Raw genomic sequence first — 10,569 nt, 5'->3', positions numbered from 1 at the left:
TCTTACAAATGGGAAACAATAAGAACTCAAATCTGGGTTTTTCCCTCCATCATCATGCCTAATCCTGTGCTTCTAATATAATTGGCTAGCTAGCAGAAAGAAAAAAAGGAAAGATTACTCAGGGAGAAAGAAGAGGGCATAGAGGTCCAGTAGGCCATGAGGTGAACGCTTCAGGGCTCTGCTACTTACACCGTGGTTCAGATCTGAAAAATCTGTATCACCTGCCAGCTTGTTAATAATGTCTAATCTCAGGCTCCACCCTGGCATACGAAACCCGCAGTCTTAACAAAACCCAGGTGATTCCGATGGACACTAGTTTGAGAAGCAGTTTCACTAATTGCTGAAGTGACACTATATGGTCACTTGAACAGTATATATTAGACCGCCTATCACTGACCTGTGACATTGTTATTAGGTAATACTTCTTGCAACAGGTTGTGTTGTTTATTATTTGTTTCTAATTAAGTACATCTTTAAAACCACTTTGCTTTTCCACGTAATTCTTAAAGATCTCCACTTTGCTGAATGGGGTTATTTAAGGAATGTTACAAAACCTTAAGCAGATCGGTGCTTACCCGCCTTTAAATTCCTTTTAAAAATTAAGGTCTTAACTATCTTTTGCCTGAAGGATACACTAGCGAGCAAAATCCCCCTCTCCAACTTTACACCTGGCAGATTAGAACAGGCCCATCCTACGCACAAAACCCCCCCCCCCCATTTCAGTAAGTAGTGCATTTTCCCGACCCAAAACTCTGATTTTATGAATTTCACCACTTTCTGGCTTAAGAACTGCAACAACAAGAGGGAAAAAAAAGATACTAAAATGTTAAACCTGTTCCCATACCTAAACCTTAGAGGACTGTGGCGGTTATTTACAGAGACAAGGAGACAGCCCGCCCCTAGCCCTCGCTTCTCTACCCTAATCAATTCACAACTGAGTTTGATTCCGAGGCTGTTGTAACTCAGGAACTGTCCACCGACCTGCTCTTTTCAGTACTCATCCTCTCGGGTCAGAAATGCACTACATTTCGGCACGTGGGAGCGCTGATCAGCGGTCAGCCTGAGGTCTATCTAAAATTACTGCTCCCTTTTTGAGGGTCGCCTCCTCCCGCTGGTTAACCAGCCCAGGAGCGGAGCGAGTGAATATGGTTCACCTGCTCCACTGAAAACCTCAAAAACCCTGCCCACCCTCGACTAAATGTATCCAGTAATTAATCTGTGGTACCTCCCACCGCACATTCCTGATTGGGCGCGTGAAAGAAGGATGTGTCGGCTCGCACTCCTACCAGTCCCGGAATTCCATTTCCTCTCCCTCCCACCAACATAGGCATTCAGGGGCGGCGCTTCCCGGGCCACGGTCGGCCCCAATTGGAGCCCATGCCACACTGCATCTCGCGAGAATTTGTGGTTTTGGGGGCGGGCCCCAGGCAGGAAGAGCGCACAAAACTCCTCTTAAGTCATTGCACAGCTACAGCTCTGGTGAGCGTGCCACGAGATTCTCGCGAGATCCGCCGCCTCAATACCAAGTGAGGAAACTGGGGGATGCTGTTGGGAGGGGCGTGGGGCACGAGCGCGCAGCTGCTGCTTCCATTACCTTCCTCCCATGGTCTCCTTCCGGTTCTCGATGCTTCTCTGAGTCTAAGGGTTTCCGCCACTCGTCTACCCTCCCCCCCAGCCCTGGCCCGCCTCCGTCCCCCGCCCTCCCCCAGTCCAGCCTCCGGTCTGTTTAGTAAGAAGGTGCTATTCCGAAAAGGAGAAGGAAAAGGGGAGGCACAGATTCACTCAGCCCTGGACGTCGGAAGTAAACCGTCTGCCTTCAGCCTCCTATTCGTCCAGTGCTCGCGACAGCGGCGTCGGCGGACTGATACGCGGCGGTGAAGAGGCAGGAGGAGGGGGGAGGGGCGGAGCGTGGCAGCTGGCAGTAGTTCCGTCAGAGCGGACATCTTGTGGCTGTGTCGTGCGCGTGAGCCCCGTAGGGCTGGGGAGGCACCAGCTGCCGCGCGGGGAGGAGGCCGAGGCCCCTCTGTACGCGTGGGTGTGAACGGCTAGGGGAAGGGAAGGGAGGCTGGCCCACTGGCCGGCCGGGTAAGAAGGGGAAGTACGGCTCTGGGTGGCTTGAGTGGCCAGCCTGTTGGGTGGGGTAGGGTGGGAAGGCTGGAGAAGCCGGGGCCTCCTGCTTAAGAGGGAGGGGGAATGGGCGCGTCCTCGCGCCTGAGCTGGGTTCTCAGGGGTAGCACGAGCGCGTGGTGGTGGCTGGGCGGGCGCGCTCGGGAGCGCGCTGGAAGGCGGAGTGTACGGTGGCGTCAGGGGCGACACAGAATAGCTTTAGCTGTGGGGACAGCAACACACATTAAGTCTCTTCCTTTATTTCCTTCCCCTCCCCGGCCGCACCTTTGAGCAGAAACCGAAAGAAGCCCAGCGTCAGTCCGGAGTCTCCTGGTTCCCCCTCCCCCCTTGCCTTTCTTTGCCCTAGTGACGCCGGTATAGCGCCGACTAGGCCCCGGCTCCTCCTCTGCTGGGCTCCGGACCCTGCCCCGCACCCACCCCTTTCTCCTACGCCTCTTCCTCTCCCACCCCGGTCTCTTCCTTTTGAGAGGCCGGGAAGTTAAACTTAGAGCCACCCCTCCGCTCTTCCCGTCACCCTTGCCCCCACTTCGGGCCGAAGCACGGCATAGAGGCTGTTGGCGGCTTTGCCACGCCATCCTATCCATCCCGGATCGCGACCGTTTTAAGGGACCTGGATTCATCAGGGTTTCTCCGGGGCCTTTGCGAGTGCTGATCTGCTCCGTTTTTGCAAAAGGCGCCTGTGTCTGGCGGAGCCGGTGTGAGAAGAAGAGACAATCCTTCCCCGGCGCCTGGATAATCAAGAGTTCTGGTTGGACCTTTGAGCACACACCGAGATAGCGAGGAGCCAGACGAAAAGCACAGACTATGGCGCTGAAACGGATTAATAAGGTAACTAACCCATGGGGACTGAAGAGAATGGGGTTGTGGGAGGAAAACAAGGCTCAGGCCCGGAGGAAAGCGCGGGGGCGGGAAGTAGAGTTCTGAAAATATCTCCTCTTGGGTCTCTTTTTCTATTGGGGGAATGGAGAACGCCGTTTGTACTTTATCATGAAATGAGGTTTAAAACTAGGGAACAGAGAACACTTGTGGCAAATGACGTGTTAATCGTGAGTGTGTTTAAATGGAATCGATGCAGATTGGGGGTGGGAGAGATTGACTTAAGCCACCTCGGTTTTCTGCTTCTTAAAGAAGTGTTAATTCCGTTTGGGGGTTGGAATTCCTGAGAGACGCTCCAGCAGATGTCACCGCACTTCCTATTCCTGGTGCTTGAAAATTTAGCTGTAAGATCAAGGCTGTAAGATCTAAGGCCTTCTAGGGGGGAAGAAAGGTGGGAAACTCAGAGGAGGGAAGGTCAGAAAGCTGGCCGATCCCGAACTTTATGGGGGGGGAGGGAGTCTTGCTGCTGAAGGGTAGTAAATGAGTCTGGTGAGAAACTCTTCATGGACTCTGGGCAGGTTACACAAGAGTAAGTGGGCTTGGGAGGAGCTGGACTGACACAATGTTGCCACTTCCTATGTTTTGTAGTTGCAGCTTTTCACCCAAAGATATCAGAGGCGCACGGGGAACTGATGTAAAAGCTTTCTGGAAGCTCCCTTTTTCTTTTTTTGGTGGGGGGGGGAGACAGTAAGTAAAGGCTAAGTGTACCTATTTTGCCTCAGCCGATTTAATAACACCTTCGGGGAGAATTGTTTCGCTGCTTACATACAATGTGGTTTAATAGTAAATTGTTGATCTAAGTTGGAAGTAGGCTGGGATTTTTCGAAGCTCGGGGGCGAGCGGAACCTCCACCTCCGGTGGTTTAGTCTCATTTTCTTGCTCTAACTTCTATTCTGCATTTTAAGATGGCGGCTGCTTTAACTGGTTCAGGCTCTTTCCGGCATCACTTTTCCTAATGATATGAAATAATATTCTTTGCTAAACGTTTACTTTTACATCAGATTGTGAACTGCTCTAAAATCCCCTGCTCAAGACTTACCTAAATTCAAACTCTCAGACTGTATTTCCCTTTTTTGTAACTTGTGTTTGTGTGGTGGATTTGGTTCTTGCACAATCGAGGAGGGTGGAGTACTTACAGCTAACTTAAAAAAAATGTCATGGAATGGAATAAATTCAGCCTTACTAGAAAATAGGAGAGCTTGTAGGTTAGAAACTTTAGTTTTGATAGGTTACTTTTTAAAAAGTTTATGGAGGGAATGGGGAAGACTTGGCTTTACTAAAATAGACTTGATGCTGCATAATTTGCATTTATTTAATAGATATGATTTTGGAGTTTTTTTGGCAAACTGGTATTTTGTGAAAGATGAAGGTATAACTCTTCACTCTTCACGTATTGATGCTGAAATCTTGCAATTTTTTTTACACCACCACTGCATTGTCATTGTGGGTTTATGCGAAATACGAACTTAAATCTTTGTGTTTTTGAGATGATGGAAAAGGAGAGGAAAAAAATTTTGTAGGCATAGAAGACTGTAAAAGGGATTATTTAAAAATAATAACACTTCTGTGACTACTTTGAAGGCCAGCAGCACATTGGAAAAGCATAGTTGTGTGTTAAGCATACTTAATACAAAGAACAAATCGAATACAAATCAAAACCTTTTATCTGTAGGAATTAGTTCAGACCCCTAGGATGTGGAATACTTTCAAATCCATACCTTTTTATTTCGTGTGGAATGGCACACTTTAAAGGAAGGTCTCACTGATTTTTTTTTTCTTTTACAGGTGATACCCAGCTTCTGTGACCCACTTTCATGATTTAAAAGTTTTAGAGAGGCAGTATAACATAATGGTTATGAGTGTGAACATTGGAGCAGAAGTGCTCCAGTTAGAATTCTAGCTCTGGGCAAGTTTATCTATGTGCCTCTGTAAGATGGGTATTTGTTGTATAAGGACAATAAATAGTTGTGTGCCTAATACATACCAAGCACTGTTGCAGGCACTCGGATGGCAGCAGTAAACAAAACAAATTCTAAGTTCTTAGGTTTTTATTTGAAGATTAAATGGGTTAATGTGTGGTTTCGAAAGGTCTCTGGCACATGATACTTCTAATAGCCATTACTGCTATCTTAATATCACAATTAAATCCTCAAAAGCCTTTTTTACTGAAGAACTTTGATTTCTAGAATAGCATTCTTAATTGATACCAGGTTGTCTTCTGTTGTAAATATTTTGAAGATTTATGTAATGCAAAGACTTGATGTATAAGCACTTTCCAAATTGGAAAACCCAGTGTCTGTTTGGGATATTATGAATTCAATCTATAGAAAATTCTGACATATATATGTGGTTTGGTTTTTAGCAGTTACTGATAGAATCACATGAGGAAGCTTTTTAAAAACATCCCAGATCCAAACAGAATCTTAGTGAGTAGACAACTCTGAAGGGGGATATTCTCTATCATTGCACCTCTGTTCTAGAAATATGGGGTCAAGTAGCCATTGGTGTCAATATGGTATTTCTTGTGTCATGCACCTATTTATTTTGAACTTATTATTGTGCGAAACCACCAAATTCCAAATATTGAGCTATCTCTGTATTCTCACTGAAGTTCTTATTATTGGAATACTTTTAACCTTTAGTGATTCATTTGATCAAGCCTTTGAATTTATTTTTTTTTTTTCTAGTTTATGTTCTTAAGTGTTTTTTGTTTGATTACTTAGATTGAACAACCTTACTTTGTTTTTTGCTGGATTCTTTATTTGGACAAGCTATAGTATGGTCTTAAATAGGGCCACTAAATAAGATTGAAAAAAGCAGAACTCCAAGTTGATTGGTGTTTTGGGGCCACTCCCATTAAACAAAATGACTGCAGTACATATGTTTTGGGGACATTTGAGGAGAACTTTACATAACCAAGCCTAAAAGAATAGCTGGTGCTTTCGTTGTTTGCAGTGTGTCAGAACTGTTTGAAACAATTATACTGACTCGTTTAATCGTGTAACAAACCTAGGAAGTAGATACAATTATATCTCCATTTTGAAATTAGAAAATTTACGCACAGAGAGGTTTTTAAAAAAAAAAAAACAACACCCAGGTTCATATTGTGGCAGAGTTGGGATTAGAAACCCAGAAACCAGGCTGTCTGACTCCAGAGTGTGTTCTCCCTAACCACTGCGCATTTATATCTTTTAGGTTTTCTTTTGCATGTAATACTGCCTACTACTAATAACAGCTAAGACGATAGGCACAGAGAGGTTAAGTTACTTGTCTAGTCACACAGCTAGTAAATGGCTGAGATTCAAATCAGAAAGCCTGCCTCAAGAGCTCAAGTTCTTTTTTGAACCATTTCAATTCCTATTTTAGAGTGTACATGTTTTAGTTTTTGCTACCTGAAGTAAGCTGCTGTGTTCTTTCTTCACATCTTTAAATAATTGGGATTTAGCTTTACTCTTGGGTTATAGCTAATTTGTGAATTAAGATTAGTTAATACATGTCTTGGAAGTGGTGAATTTAATTCTTTTTGGGTAATCTCTTCAAGGACTGGAAACCACTGTGTGTCAGTTAACTGCTAGGGTTATCTTAGAACAAAATGCACTTCTTGTCCCCATTGAGTCTATAGGCTTGGTAGATTATGTCTTTGTTTCTTTTGTGGTCCTCAAGGTTTGTCTGTAGCCAGCTAATTTAGTATGTAGGACAGTTATATGACTGAGGGATGCTGATCATATAGTGACTTTAGTATTTATTTAATTTGAAAAAGGTTGACTCTAACACTTATGTGCTTTTCTTTCATCATCATACTTATCTGCAGTGTTAATTCTAGTTATTGTTATTCATACAAACGTAAACTTGAATACCCTTGCTAGCACCGGGATAAACTACTTTTGTCGCTGCATTGCTCAGTCAAGCTTTATACATTAACTCCTGTGTTCAGGTGCCCCTTATTATCCAAGATACGGTCAGTTCTTGAGGATTCTTCAAAGTATTTTGCTATAATCTTTATCTGTTAAAGAAGAAACGAGGTTCCTAACTCTGAGATATAAATCTTTCAGATTAAATCCTCAAATCCTAGATTGGTTTTTTCATTCTTTTCTTCATAGATTTTTCTATTTGTTAGTATATATAATAAGAGCTGACTGTATATTATATATTGTGTATGTGGGTTTTGTTTTTGTGTGTGTGTGTGTATGTGGTTTTTTGTTTGTTTGTTTTGGTGGCTGGCCAGTACAGGGATCTGAACCCTTGACCTTGCTGTTACAGTATCGAGCTCTATGTATGTGGGTTTTGATGAGTTATATTTGTATAACAGAATGTTCAGAATTTTTAAAGGATATAGCTACATGGGGTCTTAAACTTACTAAAACATTTTCTCTGGAAACAGACTTAATTTTGAAATGTTCTCTAGGTGATTCTGAAGTCCCTCTCTGGTTAAGAACCACAGATACAGGGGGCAATCATTTAATCAATACCTAACTGAGGTAATAATGTGTGTTAGGCATAGTCTAGTTCCAGAGGATAAAAAATGAGGAAGACTGTCATTACCCATGAGAATCTTTGCCTTGAGTGGAACAGTCATGTTTGAATAGGTGTTTGTCACTTTGTACAACTTACTTTTCATGAATATAAATCTAGTAAGGGAAATACTTATTTAAAAGGGAAATCTTGGTATTCATATATCACATTTGCTTATTGCTGTTATTAAAGACAAATTTGTCTTGATCTTTTCTGCACTATATTTTGTCAATAACAGTGTGGTTTGTCTTTTATAACGACTTAACTCTGCTTACCAAAACAAACCAGTGTTTTGAAATTAGCAAAATTAAACTATTTTCATTCTTTAATTAGAAAGTTTATGGTCTTGATTTGGTCTTGCCACCAGAATGATGATCTTATTTCAAAATCGAACACTATAATTAAGAACGGATACATTTATTAAGTATCCTATTAGCCAGTTTACCTAATTAGATAAAATTTATTCTCAGAACTGTCCCCTCAGCCTTGTGGGGAGGGGAAAAGTTCAGGGTAGTATTTTATGCTTTGTTTAAACATCTGATTTTTATATTCCAACTGTACTTTCAGCATAATCTTGTATTGTTCAAAGACCTTTTCATAGGTGAATTTGTTCTGTTTGTCCTTTGAGGGCTCTCAGTTGTAATTCACTGTTGGTTACTTGTTTTAGGATAGAATACTTGCTTTAATCCTAATCTTGCTATAATTTCATGACTAATGTATAATTGGTTGCTTTCTACCTCTAGACTGCTGCTAATTTTTATTTTTCATGTCATTGGAAATGCCTTATTTGCTTTCATGGATGAAAACTTAGAACCTGAATGTGCTTTTGTCTATGCCAGTTTCACATAATGCTTACAAAAGAATAGCTTTGAATAATCCTAAGTGATTTACCTTCAGTAGTGATCTGAAGAAAGAAAATTGTAGTGTTACTCATTCAAGCCGTTCTTAGTACCTTGTCTAATGAACAAGCATACTTGTCTCACCTATAATTATAACTAAACAGGAAGTTAATACCTTGTCAGTGATATAATGAGACGTAATGTGCAGTGCCTACCTGTTAGTCCTTAAGAGAAAAGAAACTTACAGTATTTGTCCAAGAACTTGCAAACTAAAATAGGTTTTAAAGGGATGCTTCCGTCTGCTTCAAGTCTAGAGTTCTATAAATTGTTCGAATCTTAAAGGCTTTTTGCCAAGCATCCTTCTTGACATAACTTCTGGTAACCATACATTTCTGAGAAGTTTGTTTCCTTCCTTGACATTTGTATCTATATATGGTATATAGAAATTTTGTAACGTTAATGTACCACCCAGCTGCCAAAAAAATTAAAGTCAATACAAATTTTTATTTATTTTATACTAAATCTTTATTTTATATAAACAGCAGTTATTGTTTCCCTATTGAGCAGCTAGTTGTACTTTGTTTTAGCCTCTGTCATTGGTCTGAATCTTTATATTTTGCTAGGTTCTGAAGGCTTTTTGAGGTTGATTCTTAAGTTAAAACTTCTTAAGGGCCGGCCCGGTGGCGCACTGCTATGGTGCGCCGCTTGGGAAGCGTGGTGGCGCTCCCGCCGAGGGTTCAGATCCCACATACAGACCGGTTCCCGCTCACTGGCTGAGCGAGGCGCGGGAGCAACACCGAGGGTTGCGATCCCGTTGCCGGTCCTAGTCCAATACGGGGGCGACACTGAGGATTGCGATCCGTTGCTGGACACAGAAAAAGACAAAAAGGAAAAAAAAAACTTCTTATAAAGGCACTTATCTTCCTTGCTTCCCACATCATGCCCTCATTTTCAGGCCCTAAGATAGTTTCTTCTGTTGCTCAGTATAGATTCAAGGCGAGGGTTGTCTTTATAGTGCTGATTCAATCATATAAGTCTTGTTCTTAAGTCTAATTTAGTTCTGAAAGAAATGGATTCTTAACAAAATACAAGGAATTATCTCTTAATAATGGCAAAAGTTTTAAGTTTTCCCAAAAGTGCTGACAGGAAATGTACCTATACTGCCTCTTTCTATTCTCATTATGATGTGTATGGCAGAGATGGGGATTACAAATGATTGTGGAACACAGTGGTGATAATTATTGTACTGAAGGGTAGAATCCATGAACTTGTCCTTACCACTGTAACCAACTGAGATAAATTTTAACAACCCTTTGAGGGAATGATGGAACTTAGATAAACTAGAATATGTTATTTATGGAGTTATACTTTAATAGTAGGGATGTTATTAGAAACTTTTCATAAATGCTGCTCTTTTGGTTATGTTGATCTGATATAAAAGTATCAGTTGTCATTCACTGAAAGAAAATTTACAGAGTGCTCAAATCTTTTCTTTTGTGTGCATGTGTGTGTATGTCTGTCTGCCTTGTACAGGGATCCAAACCCATGACCTTATTGTTATAAGGCTATGCTCTAACCAACTGAGCTTAGTGGCCAGCCCCACTGAAATAATTCTTCGTGGGACCATTAAATCTTATTAGAGGCTCAGTAGTTTCTTTATTTGTAAACAGTCCAACAGTCAACTGTCAGAGATTCTGTATCCCATAAACGGTTCGCAGGCTCTTACAAATTCCACAAAAGGAATGTTTTCAGAATAAAGGTAGTGATTAAACCCATTCCTGTTTAATCCTCTATCTCCAAAAGAAAATACTCAGTGGCTTAAATGGTACCTGTTGGTTGCCTTTTAGAGAGATTTGATTGATCCCCTTAATCCAGCCCCATTTTCTACCATGGTGCTCACCAGGTTTTCAGGAAATAGGCAGACAGCTCAAATGTGTAAAGTCTGTTGCTATTCCCAAATTCTCTTTAACCCAGTGAGGTGAACCACAGCACATGAGAGCTTTGAGCATCTCATTTACCTAGATTAGAAGGCAGAGTGGTCTCCTTGACTTTACTTGTAGATCTTTAGGCTTTTAAAGGGAAGGAAGCATTTTTCCCCAAGGAGAGTAGGGCTGGATTCTCACACTAGCCAGGTATGCAGAAAATTTCAGGAGAAGCAGTTCAAAGGAAAATGATCCTGAAAGAAAATTTCCCAGTAAGGGCACACCATGGGGAA

At 41.9% G+C, this 10,569-nt stretch overlaps 1 protein-coding gene across 6 annotated transcripts in view; it reads left to right on the top strand.

Annotated features, from left to right (window-relative positions):
* Positions 1-1,441: 1,441 nt before the first annotated feature.
* UBE2D3 (ubiquitin-conjugating enzyme E2D 3) overlaps positions 1,442-10,569 on the top strand; it is a 33,541-nt gene continuing 24,413 nt past the window's right edge. Inside the window, exons 1-2 of one of the 6 annotated variants that reach the window (XM_008580869.1) lie at positions 1,442-1,526; positions 2,801-2,955. In XM_008580869.1, the coding sequence (XP_008579091.1) occupies positions 2,932-2,955 (24 nt within the window). In that variant the 5' untranslated portion in view covers positions 1,442-1,526; positions 2,801-2,931. Of the gene's footprint in view, positions 1,527-1,687; positions 1,883-1,913; positions 2,086-2,264; positions 2,956-10,569 lie in introns of those variants that run through there. The other 5 variants (XM_008580858.1, XM_008580852.1, XM_008580862.1 and 2 more) reach the window with 5 other exon arrangements.

The sequence above is a fragment of the Galeopterus variegatus genome, unplaced genomic scaffold, assembly GCF_000696425.1.
Source record: "Galeopterus variegatus unplaced genomic scaffold, G_variegatus-3.0.2 Scaffold88, whole genome shotgun sequence".
NCBI classification, from domain to species: domain Eukaryota; kingdom Metazoa; phylum Chordata; class Mammalia; order Dermoptera; family Cynocephalidae; genus Galeopterus; species Galeopterus variegatus.
The sequence above is the reverse complement of the archived record's forward strand: the minus strand, read 5'-3'. Positions and strand labels throughout refer to the sequence as shown.